This window comes from Anguilla rostrata, chromosome 13 (assembly GCF_018555375.3).
Source record: "Anguilla rostrata isolate EN2019 chromosome 13, ASM1855537v3, whole genome shotgun sequence".
In the NCBI taxonomy this organism is placed as follows: domain Eukaryota; kingdom Metazoa; phylum Chordata; class Actinopteri; order Anguilliformes; family Anguillidae; genus Anguilla; species Anguilla rostrata.
In genome coordinates this window covers 40,101,642-40,125,159 of record NC_057945.1, presented here as the reverse complement: position 1 = coordinate 40,125,159, position 23,518 = coordinate 40,101,642, and the positions used below count along the sequence as shown (strand labels likewise).

Sequence of the window (23,518 nt, the reverse complement as noted above, 5' to 3'; positions counted from 1 at the left end):
TATTTTCCAATTACATTACAGGTGTTTAGCAGAACCTCTTATCCAGAGTGACTCACACAATTATTTTTACATAGTATCCATTTATACAGATGGATATTTACTCAAGCAATTAAAATTGTGTACCTTGCTCAAAGACGATAACAATGTCCTACCTGGGAACTGAACCAGGTTTGCTTGCCTAGTTCCCTCACCTTAATACTGCACACTGTTTCCCATGTTTCCACCTGCCTCATCTGTGATTGTTTTCCCCATGAAGGTTGTTTCTCCTTTTCCACATTTCTAAAAATGATTTGTCACTATGTCAACTAAGTAACATTTTCAAGAATAAAACAACAAAATTATGTGTCACTTTCTCTAGGATCAAGAATACAGCCTATTCTTATCCCTTGTCAAACAATGGATCCCAAACCTTTACAAACACTGGAAATACAGGCCCCATTTTCAATGGCTTGTCTAGCTGAGGCAAAACCCCAAATATTACCTCTGTTACTTCAGCTTGTGTGTGTGCGCGTGCGCTTGTGTATATGTGCGCGCCTGTGTGTGGTCTGAGAGAAGGAAGTCATTCTTATATACATTTCTCAAATCGTTTTCTGCTGATTTGTCGCGATGTGCATAGGCAATGTGGTCTTGATTGTTTATAAGCGGGGGAAACGCCCCCATTAAGTCTACACTTGTGTGTTTTTTTATTAGTTGTCAGGCCTACCTCTTGTCTTTATATGGATAAAATGCTCTGAACTATATTTGGGCATGCAGTTGCACAGGATTTCAAGGAATGTACGAGCATCGCAGACGGCCGAGACGAAAGGCTAATGCGCTCCTTACCGACTCCTCAGCTGCGCCGCTCCAAATGCGCTAAGCTACTTGCGTAGACCAAACCGGACGGGCGGTTGCTCGGTTAATGTAGGTTCTTTATTACCCCCTGTTTATGGACCTGTGACGGACAACATAGAGACGGCAAGATATATTGACGGGAAATTACAGGACTCATCTGTCTGTCTGTAACAAAATTGGGATTTTTGTTTTGGGGTGCGCCGTAAAGCCCGTTGACAATCATGTCCAGGAGGAAGGTGAGGGGGTTAACGCGGACGGGGCGGCAGGTGAGCGAGGACCCCGACATTGATAACTTGCTGTCGACACTGTCGCCCGAGGAGGTGGAGGAACTGGAGAAAGAAGTCATGACCGTGCCTGACACAGACCCGAACGAGACGCTCGGCTTCACACCGGGTTGCAGGCTGGAAAAGAAACCGTCGTTAAACAATAACACGGAGGCCAAGCAGGACCAGTGCGACACCAAGCGACTTCCACGAAGAGAGCTGTCTGTCGAGGTATGGATAAGGCACCAAAAATCGATTCAAAAGTATGTCGAGAAAAAAACAAACTTTTGTATTCCACTTCTCAGATAATACAATCACATCAAGCGTTTGATACGGCAATGGATTGTTTAATTTTTTATGGCGACGTTTTAACGTCCAGTAATTAACCTTGTTGCTACTTTGAACACTGGTATCTTTTTTTATCGCAATGAGGTCGACTGTGTTATTCCACACCGACCAAATCGAAGGACTTCGTGTAAGGCACTCACAGTCCTTGTACCGATGATTTTAACGGTTCCATGTATTCTGAGATAATGAAAATCCACATAGAGTTTTTATTTGAAAAAAAACTTTCTATTTTTCAAGAAAGCTTCATACAGAACTGAGACATGTCTCTTTTATGTTGTTGTGCAGAGAGCTTGCTCCATGAGCAGCAGCCACCTGAGCAGGTCCAGGTGATTGCCAGTGTTGTGTGGTGCAGGTGGAGATGAGCTTTTTTCCTCCTGCTTTTCCTTGAGGGTCAGTGCAATGAAATATGAGAATATAGGCTCTTGCCCTGGGGTTGTACTAATGGGCCCGATGGGCCACAGTTCAGTGGGATGTTGATGAACACCTGACCACCTTGCTGAGTCAATTGCAATTAAGACTTCATAACACACCTGAGTGGAGGTATTGAATTTAAGTCTTGGCAACAAGATACCTTCTACAGTGTACAGATGATCTTTTAAAAAAATTTTTTATCTTTTTTTCTCTCTACGTTACTATCAGTCACTAACTAAGCTCTAATTTTGTATCTATTCCGTAAGAATATTGTACAGGCCTACATGCATACATTACATTACATTACATTATAGATTCTTAGCAGACGCTCTTATCCAGAGCGACTTACAACAAGTGCATTACAAAACTCAGAGACAAGCGCTTTACAACATTCCTGCAAGAGAGCTACAATAGGTATAACTTTGCAAAAAGTGTGAATTGTACCCCTTTTTTTTTTTTTTTTTTTTTTTTTTTTAAATATATATAAATTCCCACCCCCTACCCACCTAGTTGTAGATGAACCTAGTTACATGAAAATAACATGACGCGTGGTTACTCAGTTGAGGTTTAATGAATGTTAGAGGGTAGTGGGGGTGATGAGGTGAGATGTAGCTTGAAGAGGTGAGTCTTCAGTCTACGTTTGAAGACGGCCAGGGTCTCTGCTGTTCTGACTTGCACAGGAAGGTCATTCCACCACCGTGGGGCTAGAACAGACAGGAGGCGTGACCGGGTGCTGGTGCGAGCCGGGCAGGGACCAGGCGACGTGTGGCAGCAGAACGGAGAGGTCTAGCTGGGGTGTAGGGTCTGATGAGTTGACGTAGATAGGAGGGGCTGACCCCCTGGCTGCTTTGAAGGCAAGCACTAATGTTTTAAATTTGATGCGAGCCACCACGGGGAGCCAGTGGAGGGTGGTGAGCAGGGGGTAACGTGAATTGCCAGTGTGGGGTGCAGGTGGAGATGAGCTTCCCTGCTTCCTTGGAGGTCATGCAATGGATATGAGAATATAGCTCTGCCTGGGGGCCACAAGCCATGGGCCACAGTTCCAGGGGAGATACAGACCACCTGCTGAGAAAGCATTAGCTCATAACATCTGAGTGGAGGTTGAATTTAAGTCTTGCAACAAGATACCTTCTACAGTGTCAGATGACTTAAATTTTCTCTTACGTTACTTAGTCATACTAAGCTCTAAGTTTGTTCTAGTTGAGATATTGTAGGAGGCATACCATCTGTATGTAATTGTCTTTATTTGTGCGATGAAAATGTGGTGATTATTGTAAACCACAGGTGGTGTTTCGGAGAACCGAAGGTACCATTTAGCACCTGGAGTTCTGGCCAAACAGTGGCACCCACACACTTGGCCCACTTCCTGTTCCTGTTGCTAGGCAGCATAGGTTTTCCATTACACAAAGACTGTTCTGTGGGGAGTGGTTTGACAAGGTGACCAGTTGGATGGAGCAAACCCAGAACTCAGGGACCATAACTCCCATAACTTGAACTGACGGACGAGCAAATCCAAGCTGTATTTTCACCTTTTCTCACCTTTTGAGCTGACGCGCCTGTGTGCTTTGCGGTGACATTGTGCTGCTTGATAAATGGATTTAAGAGACAAAATGAATTCCTGTCCATGTTTTGCGTGGGCTGTGGTTGGCGCCCCCTGCTGGATGGCGTGCAGATGGCCATCATGTTCCCCATGGAAGTACAGTCTCAATCAGTGGAATAGTCCTGGTCTCATTGCAGATCAAGGAGGATAAGTCCGATCAGTCACTCACTGTCTGCCACAGTGTTTTTTTTAAAAAAAAAAAAGAAAACTGTCCCAACTTGACGGGTGGTACTGAAGCAATTGAGATGGGCCTATGAACACCAGGGGTGGGCAGCTCCATTCCTGCAGGGCTGGTGTGTATGGAGGTTTTCATTATCACCAAGTACACTAGCCAAATTAGCCAGTTAGCTGAATCTGCTTATGCTGGTTTAACCGTAGAGTAGACCACAATCAGATGTTTCATGTTGGGACACTGGAACAGTCTTGGTCTGTCTTTCATGAACTTACTGTAGATCATCCAAATTGGGAGAGAAGAACAGTGTGTAAAAGGCTTTGAAACAGTAAACAGCACAAGGATTTTGGCTCGTACTTGTAGTCTTTCTGTAGCAGTCTGTCAGCGCCTCAGTAGAAACACCATGAGCCTGTCGCACAGAGGAACAGAACTGAGCGTCATGTTCTGTTTTATCTGGGGCATGAATAACAGCACACCTGTCCATACTGAGTCTTTATGAGCTGAGAGACGACCTTCTGATAAAGGTAGTATTTAGTACACAATGTTACTGGAGGTAATTCACAGAAAATCATTTACTGAGTGTCATTTTGGCAATTTCACAAGCAACGCCCATCTACTGAGAAAAAAAAGTGGCCAACCCCCCACCCCCCCTCCAAAAAATATGGATGATTTTTTGGCCATTTTAAAGCACGCATTTGTCTTCGGTTTCTTTTTTTGGACGGCACGTCCAGTGGATTTCCATGAGGAACGACAGGGTGGGATTAATTGCGTGCGAGAGACAAACCGTGTGAGCGCCGCTCCGCGGTGGTTCCGCGCGCCGGGAGTCTGACGCGGCTCCTGACCGTTGAGCTCCGAGCCTCGCTGCCTTTTAAGGGCAGGTCTGCCAGAACCGCAGCTCCGCGCGCGCAGCAGCAGCAGCAGCAGCAGCAGCGCTAACGCCGCCTCACAAATCAGACGCTGCGCGCGTCGGGGGAAATTTATATCCCCTTTAAAGCCGCTATAAATGGCTCCCTCTGTGCAATATAAACACACGGCATCTGACGAACCCACCCTGCGGGTTTCTGTTGCGTAATGTCCTTCTCAGACAAATCGCAAAATACGGTCCTCACGCTTAGCTCTACACGGTGCTGACATCTGGACAACATTTCCCTGTCATTCGTAGTCTTTTAAGAAATGCTTTGATCGTCTTTTATTGGATTTACAAAGCTTTGAAAGGAAGACATTTAGCGAAGATTCAAAATGTTAGAAACAAGACATTAAACTTGAACCGTGAAACAGACACTTATGAAAACCTTTTTAAATCTGAAACATAGAGAACAAGAATGCACATATGAAACAGAAGCTCTTACGTACAAAAACCATTACATAAAAAAATCCCTTCCTTATAAAATTCAGCCAGGAACAGCCTGCATTCTATGACATTTTTTGAATGTTCCACCCCCAGTTTTCTCTGGCCAGTCCCCCATTTTTTTTGAAGTCCACCACAACCTCATTTGGAGGAGGTTTTGAATCTTCCTGTGACCAGGAGAGTGAGAGTGACCAGGTCTTTTTTGGTGGAGCTTGATGTTCCTCACCAGACCTGCTTAATTAAATTTAATCTAATTAGATTTATTCGTTTATTTAACAGGGGCAATAACATTAATAACATTTCTGCCAATGTGAGTTAGCCAGAAAGGCTCATTTTCATCTGTAGTCCCTGGGCTATGTGTTTTGGCTCGACAGTTTTGATTATCCTCCACTGAGGCTGCAGCTCGGTGATCTCAGCCCCTTCACGTGGACCATAGACTGCTACAGCTCTGCAGGATTCAGAGCATACCAGGCCCCAGACCTGTCTAGGCATGGAGCACTCCCAGAATGCTGTGCAAAAGTTGTGTAAGTCGCTCTGGATAAGAGCATCAGCTAAATGCCGGTAATGTAGTGTAATGTAATGTAATGTAATGTGGAACAGGTGCTGTACAGTACGTGCTCTGAGTCAGTGCACCTGTGGGGGAAGTGCTCGGGCAGGGTTAGGAGCCACTCGTGCATTAAAGACATGTTTGGGGAGACCCATGTGAGCGCACATCCATGTTGTGGCTTTCTGTTTATTGCTTGATGTTGCTTGTAAAGAATTTTGTCCAGATTGTAGTTGGGTCCAGGAACGGGCTGTCCATCGGGGGAGAGTTACTGTTTGGCTGGATCTAAAATACGCCAGAATTATCACTCCACAAGGGCAGCCTGGCCCTCATCAATCCTGTCCTGAAGTCAAAGTCTCTTAGTGCTTGACAGACATAAGGGGGATCGCAGCTGTATGTACACATCAGGTCCAGTGCACACAGCTCGATTAACCTCAAAAAGGGCGTGACATAGTGCCTGGAAAAGGTACCAGAGGCCGCCTTCCCAACCTTTTCACATTCTGGACCAGTGTGACGGTGACCAGACCCTGAGCCCAAATGATGTTATCCCTGCCTGGGACCCCCCCCCCCCCCATCCCGTCCCCTCACACCCTCCCATCAATGTTCCTTTTCTCCTCCTTGAGGAGCTCAGGTCTTTGGAGTTTGTCCATGGTGCTCCCCCAGGCAAAGCAAAATACCCTTCTGGCTATGATTTTACTTGTGGCCTAATAATGTTTAGAAACTACTAATAGCTTAGTAATCACTTGGAATACTTTGAAGGAAAACATATCTATTGTTTTGTTTTGATATCAGTGGTGCTATGAAGCGATATCATATTTTATGATGTTGGATGACAGCACAGGTGCAGAAGTTTCTGCGGTGTTTTGCTTTTTTTCTGGTTTACTGTACATCACTGAAATGTTTATACGCCGACTAAAATGTGTGGTTGGTGTGTAAACAGGAAATAGGTTGACGTCAGAATAAAAAAAATAAAACGTGGTCGTTGGAGCTGACCTCTGCTCGGAGTCTAAAACAGGCTGGGCGCTGGGAATTGTGGGAATGGGGGTCAGCCGAGGACCTGTGCCTTCCTGGTTAAGGACTCTCACCTTAAATACCCCTGAAGAAAATCTACTATAAGAAAGGGACAAAGGCATTTGAGATACTCAGATTTTAACCATATTTAGGTCCTTCAGGATTTTTTGACCAAATAATGCACAGTAACACTGAAACTGATTTGAAGGAATTTTTTTTTTGTTTTATTGCTTTTTTTTTCATTGGGTTTGTGGTGCCGAATGACAACTATTTCCACAATGTGCCTCATTTTTCCCAAAACCTTTGGTCTCTGAGTTCACCAAGGCTCCAACTTGCTACTGGCCACTGTCCCGCACGTGGGTTAGGCTTTCCAAATTAAGGAGCTTTTTGGAAATCAGATGTTAATGTTACATAACATAAACATTATGTTGCATACACGTTACATAACGAAAAGTAATGCCTTCACAACAATTTACCAAAACGTGACTTTTAAGAGCACTTGTTTTACATTACAGAAGAAAGTGAATTTTATAAGCTCTTAAAAGTAAATAATTTATACTATGTTACAAAAAGATATCAAAGGAAAATTACAAAGATGTTTAAAAAGTGTTCCGTTATAAAATACTGAACAACACTGAAAATGTAGGAACTGTATTCATTCTAAATCCTTTGTTATGTGAAAGAATTGAAACTCTTCTGACCCATTCCCACCACCCATCAAAGAGATGCATCAAAAAAAATACAAGTTTAAGAAGATACATTCTGGAGTTATGTCACTGTATTATTTTTAATAGGGAATTTTTAATTTCACCCAGTAAACTAAGGCCCATTGACTTTGGGTAAATGTAAAAAGTTGCACGTCTTTGTTTCTTACTAAACAGCTTAGCAGAGCAGTAGATAAGCGTGATTAAATACTGTCACTTAAGAAACAAAAATGTAATACTTTTTAAGTGTTTATTAAGGAAATAGCATTGTGGTTAGATTGAGCCTTGGCCAAAGTCTGAAGACATTTAATTAAGCACCAGTGAGGGGGAATAACCAGATAATATTCTGCAGTTAACCCATATACTCTGTGTTTGTACTTATGTTTGTGACAGAAGCCATATCTCTGAAATCTCTGCTGTTTATGTTATACAATTATATTCATCTGTGTTTCTGACCAAAATTAAACATGGATTAATAAATGATGTGGCTCTAGATCCAATAGACAAGCTTTTCTGAAAAAGTTTGCATTACTTTTTTGAGTTAATACACCAGACAACAAAGCCCCCCATATTCTGTTCTGTTTTGTTGTTGGCGTCAGCAGACGGCTGGTTTAATGCTCAGGTTTAATGTATTTAATTATGTTTAGGTATTAAAACTATGTGTAACTATGGCAATGTATATTTCAGTTATATTCAGGATTATATCATATGCAATATGCAAAAATTCTTCAGTCCTGAAGGTTTGGCACCTTCACAAAAACGCTTCTTCTGTTGGATATTCTGCACTAAATGTGATAAATATAGTATTATTTTTTTACCTCCATTTACAACACCGTGTTGTTTTACCCTTGATTCCTTGCTGCAGGAATGAAGAAATTAAACATAATTTTTATTTTTTAAAGCTGAACTTTCTGAATGTGTAGCACTTCAAAAGAATGCCGGTAGGAATTGCAAAGTAGAGCAATCGACGCAATGGTGGATTACTTTACTTAACGGAATCCTGCGGAAACAATGTTCCAGGCTTTAAATTATTAGGAAAACGGGCAGCAATCCTGTGGCAATTTGCGTCTTTCCTTTCCCTCCTTGTTTCATCTTTTCTGTTTTGTGTGCTGCTTTGCAGGGGGAGCCGAAGAAGGAGAGCAGGAAGCAGGAGTACCTGAGGAAGATGGGCCTGAGCCAGGAGGGGAGCCTCCCCACGTCGGCCAGCCAAGATGGCGGCCCCCAACGGCAGGGCAGCGTCTCCTCAGAGGGGGAGCACAACAAGATGGAGGACAGAAACTGCCGGGAGCCGGGCGATCTGAAGGAGAATCGGCGCACCCCCCTGGAGAAGACCCGGCGGGAGGGGATTCGGGACGGGGAGAAAGGGAACGAGAGAGAGGAGGAGAGCAAAAAGAAGGCGGAGAACAACAGCAAGACGAAAGAGCTGATCTCCAAACTGCAGGAGAAAAAGGAGGAGGGCAGAGAAAAGGAGAGGAGGGAGGAGGGGCGGAAGAGAGAGGAGGGAAAGACGAAGGAGCTGATCTCCAGGCTGCATGAGAAGAAAGAGAAGGAGGAAAGCAAGGAAAAGGAGAGAAAAGACATGGAGATGAGGTGGAAGGATGACAGGAAGACCAGAGGGCTGGTCTCCAGGCTGGAGGAGAAGCAGAGCCCGGGCAAGGAGGACAGGGCAGAGGTGAAGAAGGACAGAGTAGAGGGGAAAAGCAACAGCGAACAACGGAACGAGTTGCAGGAGAGAGAGAGGGACAAGCCGTGTGAGAAGGAGGAGAAGGAGAAGGAGAAGAGAGAGAGGGATGGAGGGAGGGATAAAGAGAGCGAGAGGGGAGAGAGAAAGGCAGCGAGGGAGGAGAAAGAGAAGGAAGAGAAGGAGAAAAAACAGAAGGAAAATACGAAAGAGAAAGAAAGAGATGAGAAAGAGAGAGGGAAGGATAGAGAAAAGGAGTCGGGGAAAGAGAAACCCTCAAGGCTCAGCACTACAGAGAAAGCAGGGAACGACCAGAGCCCGGTCAGCAAGACCACGGAGGAAGAGGAGGATGACGAAGCTAGCAGCATGTTTGACGAGCTGTTGGAGCAGGTGCGCAGCAACGACCCCGCCATGACCGAGCTCAACGTCAACAACTCCGAGGTCATCAAGGCCCAGACCCTCATCCAGTTCGCCGAGGCGCTGAGGGACAACACGCACGTGAAGACGTTCGCCCTCGCCAACACGCGCGCCGACGACCACGTGGCCTACGCCATCGCGGGGACCCTGCGCGCCAACAAGACCATCGCCAGCGTCAACCTGGACTCCAACCACCTCACCAGCAAGGGCATCATGGCCCTGGTCCAGGCGCTGCAGCACAACGCCACGCTGGCCGAGCTGCGCTTCCACAACCAGCGCCACATCTGCGGCGGGAAGACCGAGATGGAGATGGCCAAGGTGCTGAAGGACAACACCACCCTGCTCAAGCTGGGCTACCACTTCGAGCTGGCCGGCCCCCGCATGACCGTCACCAACATCCTGAGCCGCAACATGGACCGGCAGCGGCAGCGGCGGCTGCAGGAGCAGAAGCAGGCCCAGGCCCAGGCCAACGGGGAGAAGAAAGGGGGAGGCGCTCTGGAGGTCCCCAAACCTGGCGGGGCCTTCCTCAGGGGGTCCCCCAGAGCCTCCCCAAAAGCCTCCCCACTGCCGTCCCCGCTGCCATCGCCCATCCCCTCGCCCAAGGTGACCCCTAAGCGCGGAGGAGGAAGAGGAGGAGGTGGAGTGGGAGGAGGAGGTGTGGGAGGCGGAGCCCCGCCCCCGCCGGCCCCGCCCCCGCCGCCTCCCGCGCCCCTGCTGGACGGAGACTTCCTGCGGAACTCCTTGTCTCCCGCGTCGCAGCGGAAGCTGGACGACAGGGGGGCGGGGCGAGGGGGCGGGAAGAACTCCAGGGACCAGCTGCTGGCATCCATCAGGAGCAGCACCGTCAAACAGCTGAAAAAGGTGAGCGGAACCACACCTGTGAGCGGAACCACACATTTTAACAGAACCACACCTGTTAGCGGAATCACACCTGTTAGGGGAACCACACCTGTTAGCGGAACCACACCTTTTAACAGAACCACACCTGTTAGCGGAATCACACCTGTTAGGGGAACCACACCTGTTAGCGGAACCAAAAGGAGACAGAGAGTAACATCCTGATTCAGTATAACGGCTATGCTAAATACACTCACTCACACAGAGCTGTGTTTCTAAATCTGTTCAGTCTTATGTTGACTATTTTAACTAAATTAAATAAATGTCTGTGTTTCCGCAGGTCACCGTACCAAAGCTCCTGCAGTGAAAGGAAGGAAGGAAGGAGGGAAAAGAGAGGAGAAAGAGAGAGAAGCAGAGATGGAGGGAAGAGAACAGGACTCACATCTCACCTCTGAGGGGATCAGTGCTCGTGCTCAATTTTCGTTTTTTTTTTTACTGAAAACACGGGAAGCAGTCTGACCGCTGAGCTGGCACGGGATCGGGGGTGGGGGGGTGGGGGGGGGGGCGAGGGGGGGGGGGTGTGTGAGTGGAATCAAGGGTGGGGGGAGGGTTTGAGTGGAGGGGGGCGGGGGTTAGTCCTGGATGTCTGGCCTTTTCCTTTTGGTCCCTCTACAGCACTGCACTCTCATTGGACCACAGAAGGTAAAAAGGCGGGGGCGGTGTCCGCCTGCTGGTGGCCCCCTGCCGTGGCCTCGGCTGCCATTTGCACTGGACTCTGGAGCAGAGCACTGGCACAGTATGTGGGAGAAGGTGTGTGGATGTGCTGTTTTGTGCTGTATGGGATTATCATAATGACTGTCAGGTTGGATGAGGTTGAGGATGATAATTATCATTTAAATACTGGTGTACGGAGCCACAGAGTGAGCTCATAAAGAAAACTTTAACTGCAGACTCCAGCAGAGATATTGGAGCATAGTTTAGCAACTATGCCTCAGTCAAAACATTTGCTAAATGATTTATCGAAATTTAATTGGAAAATTGCAAACCTGCATTTATTTGGCTGACTGTCAGATTTCAAACATTTTTTTTAAATTTCAAAAACCAACAAGAATTTCTGCCTTTTCGCACAGTCTGAACATGGAACTTCTAACAATGGCCTTTAAATGCGAACTCAAGATACGTCCTTTCCATTTTTAATTAGAATGAAGGTTGTTTGGACGAGATCGAATTAAGTTGTGAACCGCCTTTTCTGTGGTGCAAGGCTTTTTGGATTTTGTTTTCATGATTTCTGAGGACAACTGAACTGAATTTATTCTCACTTTTTTAAATTAATGCTCAGCATGTATTGATCAGGAGCATATGCACCTTTAATGCTTATTTGGCAGATATATTTAATTAATGAAATAGCCTGCTTCGAGAGACTACAATGAAGTCTCTTAAAACTAATGGGGATGCAGGGGTGTCCAATGCACCTCCCCTTAAGATGGGTGGTACGTAAAGGCTGTGGATTAGTCACTGAGAGAAGCCAGATAGAGATTTCAGATGTTCCCACTCCACTGTGTTCTCTGTACCTGCTTTCTAAATATCGCCCCCTCCTGGCTGAGTACATATGACCTGCCTTTCCTCCTGCCTGTGATGCAAACATTCCATTAGAATTCTGTCATGGCATTGAGAGATTCTACAAGTTCTTTATTGGAGGAAAAGCAGAGGTTGCCTATCTACACACAGGAGCAGATATGTGTGAAGCTTCCTTAAAAACTCCTCAAAACATCAATACAGGACAATAGTCTTCATTACTTTTTTGCCAAAAAAAGCTTAATTTGTGGCAAAAATCTACTTGAAATGTATTACTGATTTGTTCGGCATGAATATTGTAATTTTACTTGGTGGTATACTGAATAGACCCCCTACCTAGACCACTAATAATAATCTATACCACAGCGACTTTTCTGGTGAGTGCTACTTCTCCATGGTTTGTATGCTTTCAAGCAGTTATAGTGTCACTCTGGCTTACTGTCTGGATGTTTAACTTTCTCTCTTAGTTCCAGTGTAATGTTTTGCGAGCAGTTGGCCACAGTTCAGTACAAGTTCACATATTTGATGAAAGCCAGCATCAGATAAGGGATAAATGGGCTGAAATCTAATGGGAAATGGTTTAACATTGTTTAACTTGTCCATACTGTTGGACTGTTTACAGAAAAAAACAAGTGAAAAACGTTGTTCAGTGGATGCTAACGACCTTAGAGGATCCCCTTATTCTCAAGCCTTGTGGTGAAACTAAGGTTAGAGTGTAGACATTGGGCCTGGTCACTCAGAGTTAGTGAGTTAATAATGAGTTAGTGAGTTAGTGAGTTAGTGAGTTAATGAGTTAGTGAGTTAGTGAGTCAGTGAGCTAATGTGTTAGTGAGTCAGTGAGTGAATGAGCGAGTGGCACTGCCATCTGCGGATTGCCTTAAGCTGTGGCCAAAAAGAAAGGATGATTGAATCATGATTTAATGCATTACTTTATGTGCCATGCCAGCACAAAGAAAATAGCCCAGGTCCTAATAAAGCAGTGAGAGGATGCAAACTGAGCAGACGGGTGCTCTTTGGCAATGAATCTCCCATGACCTCACTCATGGCATTAAATACAGAGCCATTCTGCAACGCTTCTGAATCCGCATAGGGCTTGTTTATCAGATAGTCAAAACGGCTTCAAAACTTTCTCTATTTCATATCTAACACTAAACAGCATGACATCCAAGGGAGGTTATTACATCGGATCAGAAAAGTGGTTTGAAATATGTCTTAATCATTTTGAAAAATGTAATCTATGATTGTTTTAATGTTTTTGAAGTACTTAAAAAAAAAAATTAGTCACACAGTCTCATGAAGTTTTTTTCATTCTATGGCATCAGAAATTGGGGCTATTGAATTGACATTGATAAAATGATTTTTTGCATTATGTTCAGAATTGCTAATATATTCTCATGCTAAAAGTTTATAAATATTACTCTCATTAACAGGTGTCTTACACATATTGTGAATTTACATGTATTTTTTTAAGGAATATTGAAATACTTCTAACCATATGACCAATAAACATAGTATGAAATGGTGCATTGAAAATGTTTGTTTTTCTGTGGGAAATCTTATGGGATAATTTATGTCATTTGATGATGAGGGAAACTATAAAGTAGGCACTTAGACATTTATCTTATTTAAATGCTTTTCTTTAGAATTAATAAATGTAAAATGTCCAGCACACAGAGCCCTGTACAAGAGACTGCAATTTCCCCGCCCTTTTTTCCCAAATCACAGGAGTGCTTTCTAACGGGACGATCGACACATTTCAGAAGGTCAAATGACAGCATGCAGCTGTCTTGGCCCCCTAATCTGGGTCGTAGGGACACCCTCTCTGCTGAACGAGGGGTCCCAGTTCGTCGTCCCGTCTCAGAGAAACTGAAATGTCTGGGGAGAGCGGTGAGATAATTTTGCGGAGGCACAAAACCGCTGGAGCTGTCGACACACAGCTGCATTCTGGGAGCTGACCTGTCAGTGACCAGCGCTGGGCTAGTGTTGAGCCTGTTGTCTCAGGGCATGGAGAGGTGTAGCTACTGTAGGAAAGGAGCTTTAGAGGTCAAAGGGCAGAGAGTATGACCAGGTACACAGAAATAAAAAAGGCTAAACGGTCACTACATGCTGGATATTTGTCCTTGTTTTTTTCACACACCTGGTTGTGCCACTGTAGCTGTCTGCTGATGACAAGTATATACGTTATATGAGAAATATGCAAGCTGTGATATTTATCGGGGGAAGTGAACTTGAAGTGAACGCACCTGAAGGCTTGGATGAGGCTACAGGCCGCCACACACATCCTTCTCTGTCCCTGAAACGTGCACTGATCAAGCTGGTGCATCCCTGGGAAGCCAACAACAAAGCATAAATATGTGCAAAATGTCTTACTTTTCACGGCTGAAATCAAACATGACGTAAGTCACAGTATAATAGCCCTTTAAATTGGTTATTGATTTGTTTAGCCAAGGCTACGGCCTGGGACAGTATAATTGAATCGGCCTGTCTGCGAGACTGAGCCTTCTGTCAGGCCTGGACCTGTTTAATGCCTTTGCACTCGCTGATGTCCCTTGGCGGCCGAAAAAAAATGCTGCATATTTTGCTTTCACACAGAAAAGTACAAAATGTCTAAACTGCTGACATTTAAAACCGGACCCCGGTGTAGCGCCCAAAACCAGGTCCGATCCACTCCGCACCCCGTTCCAGCACCTCGCCGATACCGCCGTCCCGCGACTAAAAGTTCCTCGGAAAAAAACCCAAAGGCCAATCGGAGCGACGGCAGGCGGGTTTATGTTTCGATTGCCCCCGCATCACCCTGCGCCCACGAAAATGCCCATATTTGGCCATTTCTTAATGGAGACTCAGTGCAGTCTGTGGCTCTCATTCCTCTACTGTTTCTAATAATGGGAAACGAGCCAATGGGCTGTCTGGCTCCTGCAGAGAGCGCCTTTCAGATGGAGCGAGAGAGAGGGAGGGAGAGGAAGAGAGAGAGAGAGAGAGAGAGAGAGAGAGTGTATATGTGTGTGTGTGTGTGTGTGTGTGAGAGAGAGAGAGAGAGAGAGAGAGTGTATGAGAGAGTGTGTGTGTGTGTCTATGTGTGTGTGTGTGTGTGTGTGAGAGAGAGAGAGAGCTAGAGAGAGAGAGTGTATGAGAGTGTGTGTGTGTGTCTATGTGTGTGTGTATTTGTGTGAGAGAGAGAGAGAGAGTGTATGAGAGAGTGTGTGTGTGTGTCTATGTGTGTGTGTGTGTGTGTGTGAGAGAGAGAGAGAGCTAGAGAGAGAGAGAGAGTGTATGAGAGTGTGTGTGTGTGTGTCTATGTGTGTGAGAGAGAGAGAGAGAGTGTATGAGAGAGTGTGTGTGTGTCTATGTGTGTGTGTGTGAGAGAGAGAGCACTCAAAGTGCAATAAAATTAATATTTTTTTCACCATATAAGGAACATAAATATTTACCAATACCATTGAGCGTCCCAGCTCGTCTGTCAGTGTGCTATGACTTACGGGTTCCTACTGCTTCCATCATGCGTCTGTGGAATGGGGCTCTGAAATGTCACATAACCAAAATAAACCCCCAAAAAATGAAGGCCCTCATCGCCTTCCACAGGGCGCATGGCATACTCCTCCCCCCTCCCCGCGTGGTGGTGGACAACGTGACGTTTCCTGAATATGGAAAGGAACCTGTAAAGGAATTTGTCCAATCTGTAATGCATCAGTAAATATCCAAACAGAAAGAGCAAAAATCTATGCCTGGCATGCATGACGAAGCGGTCTGTCGTACGCTATACCCTGGCTAAGAATGTTCTCTGGGAAAATAAATCATGGCATTCCGTGCTTCCGAAGGTGGAATCTCTGACCTGTCATGTTGGCGTGAGGTGATATATCATGTTCTGTGGGTGGTGGTGTGCTTCTCTTCCGCGGTGTTCATGCATAGTTTCCGAGCACAGCACGCTCGACGCCTGTGTTTATACTCTGGTGTGTGCAAGATATAGGACCATACATCACATACCCACCTAAAACCTGGCAGGTCTGCTACAGTATCTCTAATATTCTGTTTCTGACATTCACTGACTCTCACCCAATCAAGTGTTTTATCAGCTCGGTAAGTTTACCATGAATCAGGTGCACACAGTTCATGCACACCAATAAGACCTTGTTATCATCGTCATTATTACAGTAAGACATTTATGCAGTGTTATTTGAGCACCTTGAATGCCTGTTTTTTCAATTGTTTATGCCTGAATCTACTGAGAAATTAACATTTAACAGTGCCATTTCGTTTTGCGTTTTCATTCAACCTTTATCTATACAAGTATACATTTATGGAACATTAAATCAGCCAAATTGTCAATGATTTTGCAATTACTTGTGGGGCTGACAGCGTTTGGGATTTATCCCCCAATTCGAGTTAGTTTACAGCAAAAACACTCGCATGGTTTGGTGATATTATTGCGTGAATTTAGATGAATGAAGATGAAGGATTTAGACCAGAGACGTTTAATTCGCATTTGTTGTTCCTTAGTGATTTGCTTGTTGAAAGAAGCTTGCTGTTAGCTGACCGTTCTGCATTAATAATGTTTTCGAGATCGTCTTTACTTTTGGTTATTGACAGACAATACGTGTGGTGATTTTTAACCCCGACTGGCAACCCTGTTACGCATGTTGCTACGTCATCCTGTCGCCTGAAGAAGAGGAAGAAAAATGGAGGAATATGCACGTGAACCATGGTATGGCCGCTTCTCATTGCATTATGTTTGCTGACCAACGTGTTGTATTTACGAATGTGTTCATATTGAATGGCCGACACAATATGAATTATATTTTAATGAACTGCTATATGATCGCAGCTGAATCTACTTTGTCATTGGCTGCTGCAGGGATGGTGTCTTTTTAGCAACACTAGACTAGCTCAGCTGGGTGACCTTGTATAATTTAGCTATAAAACCACTAACGTTAGCAAAATATCTAACGTTATCTATTTCACATTGTCGTTGCCTGTGTATGATTACAATTTGGAATCACACTGTTTTCAGTTCAAAGACATATTGTTTATTTCAGATGAAACGTTTGTCAAACATTACAACTGGCACAGGCTAATTTGTAGGCTGCTGGCTTTGTGGCTAGCAGCTAGGTATAGTCAGCTATTTTTTCTGCTGGCCCATAAAAGAAGTACAGAATGGATTTTAGAGTTTGGCTTCCAGAAATAAAGCTAGACTAGACTAATACAGAGACGTCATTATTCCTGCTCAGTTCTTAATTTACGGGTTGACGGGCTACTAACAATTACTGTTAGCTAGACTAGCTACTGTATATTTCCGCTGAAAGTATTTTACAATTTGGGGAGAAACCGTTTATAGACAGTCTTTGCTAACGTTACACAAGGAAACTCACTGAAGCTTTGTAAATTACGTCTTCTGTTTGCTGAGCTATCACAAATCTATCACAACCTACCATGTACGTGTGTAGTCTGACCCTGCTTGTGATTGGTTATATTTGATGGAATATTGTTATTGATCTTTAATTCATCCAGTCCCTGGCGGATAGTAGATGACTGTGGCGGCGCATTCACGATGGGAGCCATTGGAGGTGGGATCTTCCAGGCGGTCAAAGGCTTCCGAAATTCACCTGCTGTAAGTTCACCGTCACCTCCTTACCCCTTTCCTGTTTGTTCAAGGTCCGGAGAGCTGGCGTCGGTTGGACTTTAGTAATGACAGCGAGCTGAACGGCGGTCTCTTGGGCAGAGCTGGATTCTGTATATAATTTTTAATATTTTGTTTGAAAATATCCAAGCTTAGTCTTTGTTGTTACTGGTGAAAATAAAACGAATGAGTGAGTAAAATTATTGGATGGGGGGTAAAGGGCTGTCATTGTCTAACGTATGCTGAAATTGACCGTTTGATGTGCGTACGTGTCTTTCGATCTGCAGGGGATGAACCACAGGTTGCGAGGGAGTTTGACGGCCATAAAGACCCGGGCCCCGCAGTTAGGAGGTGTGTATGCAGTAATGAATGTACGCATGTCGTCGCTGTTGATGATCCGTTGATCCTCTTGCCTGTTGATGGCCGGTTGTTCGCCATAACGTTCCTTTGTTGGCGTGAAAAGTTTTAGAAAATGTCATTGACCACCGAGCAAGAAAAAAATCTGTCTGCTGCTTCTTAGCTTTATTAACCAAATGTTTTTCATAAAATCTTCTGCGAAAACCTGATTAGATTTGGTGTATGGAGGATAAAAACCCTCTTTATAAAGTCGAAAATAGAAAGTCTTTCTTATGTCTTTTGGTATCAGAAACATGAATGGGGTGCAACAGTGGTCCTACTGTGTCAGTATCAGTGCTGCTGGATTGGCTGGTTCAGTGACCTGTGTGTATGTGTGCATGTGTGTGTGTGTGAGAGAGAGAGAGAGAGAGAGAAAGCACTCAAAGTGCAATAAAATTAATTTTTCACCATATAAGGAACATAAATATTTACTAAATGCGTGCGTGTGTGTGTGTGCCTGTGTCCTTGCAGGCAGCTTCACTCTGTGGGGGGGTTAGGGTTAAGGATTTTATGGGTGTGTGTGTCCTTGTCCTTGCAGGCAGCCTTGTGGTGTGGGGGTGTTAGGGTTAGTAAGGATTATGGTTTTGATGGGTGTGTGTGTGTGTGTCCTGGCAGGCAGCTTCGCGGTGTGGGGGGGCCTCTTCTCCATGATCGACTGCGGGCTGGTGAAGGTGCGGGAGAAGGAGGACCCCTGGAACTCCATCACCAGCGGGGCCCTGACCGGGGCCATCCTGGCCGCCAGGAGTGAGTCACCGTCTCCATGGCGATCAGCTGGGATTTTGGGGGGAGGGGAAACGGCGTACAGCAGGGCACACAATCTCAGTGTGCTGAAAGGTGTGGTTTTAAACTCCATCGGAGGAGAACGGGAATATTTATTCACAGTTAACTCCAGACTCTTCACCTATTTGTTTGTTTGTTCCCAACCTTGGGCACAAGCTAGGAACGCTAATGCACGCTTCCATGTGATCGTGCCATTGTCCTTACCTTCAGAAACATCGAATGCCACAGAGGTAAAATAGGTCTTTCAGGGATTTAGTCTCTCGTCTCCTTCCATCTGGAAATTTTGTCCTTGTGATTTTGTCCCCTTGTGGGAGTTTTTTTTTAACCGCACCTGCTGTGTTCAGACTCTGTCTTTCCCAATTTTCCTGTTTCCTGTTTTTCCACGAAGCGTCTTTGTGACACTGCCTCCATAAAAAAGCGCTATACACATAAAAGTGAACTGAACTGAGTAAAGCTGGACTTCCCTTTGGCTCACACACCTGTACACTGCCTGCAGAATATGGGGACTGGGAACTTAATAACTCAAACAAAATACCTGCTGAAAAGAAGTGATTAAATTTGCCTGAACTGGGGAAAGGCAAAACCGAAGCCTGATTCATAACCCATATCACACTGTACTTTGGCTCCGGTTGCTTGTTTTAATGTGGGGAAGGTGGGAACCAAGCACCGGGAACATTGATCGATGTGGCCAGCTTGCTGGGATAAATGTATTGGATGAAGTCAATGTGCCTGCAATAGCATTACACTACATTACATCACATTAAGCAGATGCTCTTATCCGGAATGACTGCAGTACAGGAGGAAGATAAGTGTGCTGATGAATGTAGAGCATTGATCCCTGACCCCTGCGTTCTCTCCACTTCTTCCTCAGACGGGCCCGTTGCCATGGTGGGCTCCGCGGCGATGGGGGGCATCCTGCTGGCGCTGATCGAGGGTGCCGGCATCTTGCTCACCAGGTTCGCCTCGGCCCAGTTCCCCACCAGTGAGTCTGTCCTACCCGCCATCACGGCGCTGTCGCTCGTTACAGTACATTACATTGCATTACATTACAGGCATTTAGCATTACATCGCATCGCATTACATTACATTACATTACAGGCATTTAGCATTACATTACATTACAGACATTTAGCATTACATTACAGGCATTTAGCAGATATTACATTACATTACAGGCATTTAGCAGATATTACATTACATTACAGGCATTTAGCAGGCAGACACATTACATTACAGGCATTTAGCAGGCAGACACATTACATTACAGGCGTTTAGCAGGCAGACACATTACATTACAGGCATTTAGCAGGCAGACACATTACATTACAGGCATTTAGCAGACATTACATTACAGGCATTTAGCAGGCAGACACATTACATTACAAGCATTTAGCAGACATTACATTACAGGCATTTAGCAGACGCTCTTATCCAGAGCGAATTTCCACAAGTTTAGCATAATCAAAGGGGCTTTAGGGTTATTTTAACCTTCCCTTTTTAGCTAAAATATTGTGATATGCATGTAATGTTTATGTCCGATGGAGCTACAGAAGATGTGCGTAGACTGAACACAGGCTCATTAATGTCCTGTTGTAGACTGTACATAGGCTCATTAATTTCCTGTTGTAGACTGCACACAGGCTTATTAATGTCCTGTTATAGACTGTACACAAGCTCATTAATGTCCTGTTGTAGACTGTATACAAGGCTAATTAATGTCCTGTTGTAGGCTGCACACGGGCTGATTAATATCCTGTTGTAGACTGCACACAGGCTTATTAATGTCCTGTTATAGACTGTACACAAGCTCATTAATGTCCTGTTGTAGACTGTACACAAGCTCATTAATGTCCTGTTGTAGACTGCTCACAAGCTCATTAATGTCCTGTTGTAGACTGTACACAAGGCTCATTAATGTCCTGTTGTAGACTGTACACAAGGCTAATTAATGTCCTGTTGTAGACTGCACGCAGGCTAATTAATGTCCTGTTGTAGACTGTACACAAGCTCATTAATGTCCTGTTGTAGACTGTACATAGGCTCATTAATGTCCTGTTGTAGACTGCTCATAGGCTCATTAATGTCCTGTTGTAGACTGCACATAGGCTAATTAATGTCCTGTTGTAGACCTCTCACAGGCTCATTAATATCCTGTTGTAGACTTCACACAGGCTAATTAATGTCCTGTTGTAGACTGTACACAGGCTCATTAATGTCCTGTTGTAGACTGCACATAGGCTCATTAATGTCCTGTTGTAGACTGCACACAGGCTCATTAATGTCCTGTTGTAGACTGCACACAGGCTCATTAATGTCTGTTTGTCTCCCAAATCCACAGGCCCCCAGTTTGCAGAGGAGCCAGCGCCCATGCCGGCCCCCTCGTTCGGGGACTACAGACAGTATCAGTGAGGCCCCTCCCTCACCGCCTAGCCCTTTCCAATTCCTCAACGAACTCATGTTTCTTATTGAAGTATCACTGAAGGACTATGGGAAATGTATGCAAGGACCATGTGCACGGAATTCCTCCAGGTTGTGGAAGCGATGACAGAGCTCAGGAAGGCCACGTGCGGACTTCACTTCCTAATTTATTTTCCCGAGCCGTCGGCAGCATCTGCCCCCATCTGCCCCCATCTGCCCCCATCTGCCCCCATCTGCCCCCATCTGCCCCCATCTGCCCCATCTGCCCCCATCAGCCCCCATCTGCCCCAGTCTGCTTTCAGGCGTGTTTATTTTGCCCATGGTTCTCACCTAACCACTCTCATCGTGCCGGTGAAGGAGACGGACCAGGAGAGGCGCCTGGCCTGGAGTTCGGCTAACGCAGCTGTAAATATTGCAGGCCGCCTGCTTGCAGTGTGCTCCTGGATGCCAGCTATGCTTCCAGCTTTTGGGCACACCCCTATAAGTGGGCTGTGCTTTGAGCTTTTGGGCACACCCCTAAAAGTGGGCTGTGCTTTGAGCTTTTGGGCACACCCCTAAAAGTGGGCTGTGCTCCATGCTTTTGGGCACACCCCGATAAGTATGACCCTAGCTCTTCACTCTGAGCTATTCGGTGTACCCCCTGTAAGTAGGGTGCACTGACCAAGCAGCCCAAAACCGAAGGGGGGCACAGGTGTGCCTCCATGGCAGTCGAACCCCTTGTTTGGGAGCTGTGTTGTAACTGTAGTGTGTTCATGTGTTTTCAGTGGTTTGCCGTGTGGTCCGCGCACCGTAACGTTCTGCATCGCTTGTCCCTGTTATGGCGGCAGTCAAAATGGCACCTTGAGCACTATTGTGTTTTTATGCATGACAGAGAGGGAGCGTACAATATGTCCCGCATACGGCTGAGCTTACAGGATTTAAAAACTGAGCGCAGTTGTTTATTGGGCACAGTGCTTGAAATTAGTGCCTCAAGTCTGTGCAGAATAATTAAGAAATGAATGGTGCCACCTGTAGCCAGAGTGATACCTTTGTAAATTTGTGGTTAACGTCAACCATTACAGCACGTTTTATGTAAGGGTTGTGATTTCTGAGCTCTGTATCATAAGTATCTGTAAGGCCTGTTGGTGAGATTGAGAAATATAAACCTATTTAGTAAAATATAGAAAATGGCATTGTGTGGTATTGTGTTTTTGTCTGTTTTTTGTTTGTTTTTTTTGTCTGGTTTATCTTTTAGATGTGGCCATAGGGATTGTTCTGTGCAGCAAATCAGTTCAGTTGTGAAGTTGCAGAGAGAAAATATTTCCAGGAGAGACAAAAAGGTGCTTTTTAACAAACAAACCCAAAAAAAACACTTATTTTGCCACATCACCTCAAACAGATGAGCCCACACAGATGAAGTGTGACATCAGAAAGGTGTATCAGTACACAATCTGCAAGTCATATTCAGTTAAGATATTGGGGATCTTCATAATATTTGACACAATAGAACACAATAAATAACACTGTTCAGTTTTTCGACAAGCAAGCCTTTAAAAATAAAAATAAATCTGGTGTTGAATAAAAAAACACAAATACAGTAGTGGTGAAGTTTAATGTGCTATTACCAATTTACTTACAATTGCGGTGCCAATTTATTCTGATTCAATTTGTTTACTGTGAAAACAGTAAACACACCAATACTTGGTTCATATGCAGAGTGTTACAGTTTGCCCAAATATATTTCTGCATTACAACTCGATACAGGTTGAGCCATTGGAACCCAGGGGAAGATGGAGAGCACATGGAAAAACTGCAGATATAATCCCCTGTGAGATGTGTGTGGCAAAATGCAATGATAAGTTTCCTTTGCATCCTTTTGCAGAGAATACATTTAATTATGGATATTTTATCCAGTGCAGTGCTTATGAAGTTATAGAATCATTTGTCTTTACCCCCGGAACAACAATTACACAAACGCTAGCTTAGTAATATCTAAAGGGAGATGAAAGTGAAATATGATTTATAATCGGTGTACGATAGCTGTCTAGCCACCTTGAGTGCATTGAGCACTAACCCTACAGGCTGTACTTCGGGTAGAATGTTGTAGCCAGAAGAACAATAAACAGAGTCTTTCTGGTGGTATTTTTAAAAAGGAAAAGGGACTTACTGGGTATGCAACTTATTTCCTTCAATGGTTACAAAGAAAAATAAAAATGCATAAAATTTGTACTTATCGGTGTTCATTATTGAGGCCCTGATAAAAGATATTAGTGGTGTATTTTTAGGCTTCCTAAGGAACATTTGTGAGCAAATCAAGAGTTTAAATGCAGATGTCTTTACAATGAATCATTATTTATACAAAAAGTAATTTCAGATCATTACAAAGCTGTTGTTGATGGTGTAACTCTTGGGAGAAGGAAGGCTTGAGGTGTGTGTATGGCAATGGGCCTCATTCATAAAACATGCGTACGATCATATTTGATCGTAAACTGTGTGTAAGAACGTTTCCATTCATCTTTATTTTTCTTGTCCATATTTGTTCATGGCTCTTTCCTTATGCTAATCACATGACCAGGATTAGGCATAAAAATG

At 44.7% G+C, this 23,518-nt stretch overlaps 2 protein-coding genes and 1 long non-coding RNA gene across 3 annotated transcripts; 2 read left to right on the top strand and 1 right to left on the bottom strand.

Annotated features, from left to right (window-relative positions):
* Positions 1-702: 702 nt before the first annotated feature.
* lmod1b (leiomodin 1b (smooth muscle)) lies at positions 703-13,275 on the top strand. Its single transcript, XM_064305566.1, has 3 exons — positions 703-1,325; positions 8,353-10,191; positions 10,508-13,275. Exons 1-3 carry the CDS (start codon positions 1,053-1,055, stop codon positions 10,532-10,534), a joined length of 2,139 nt encoding a protein of 712 aa, XP_064161636.1. The 5' UTR covers positions 703-1,052; the 3' UTR covers positions 10,535-13,275.
* LOC135237977 (uncharacterized) lies at positions 11,981-17,286 on the bottom strand. The gene is made up of 4 exons (XR_010324972.1): positions 17,166-17,286; positions 15,219-15,395; positions 13,986-14,067; positions 11,981-13,763 (listed from the first exon to the last, which is right to left on the bottom strand). It is a non-coding gene; the product is annotated as an uncharacterized LOC135237977 (long non-coding RNA).
* timm17a (translocase of inner mitochondrial membrane 17 homolog A (yeast)) lies at positions 16,309-22,119 on the top strand. The gene is made up of 6 exons (XM_064305576.1): positions 16,309-16,441; positions 17,245-17,344; positions 17,641-17,704; positions 18,365-18,493; positions 19,401-19,511; positions 20,868-22,119. Exons 1-6 carry the CDS (start codon positions 16,416-16,418, stop codon positions 20,936-20,938), a joined length of 501 nt encoding a protein of 166 aa, XP_064161646.1. The 5' UTR covers positions 16,309-16,415; the 3' UTR covers positions 20,939-22,119.
* Positions 22,120-23,518: the final 1,399 nt, after the last annotated feature.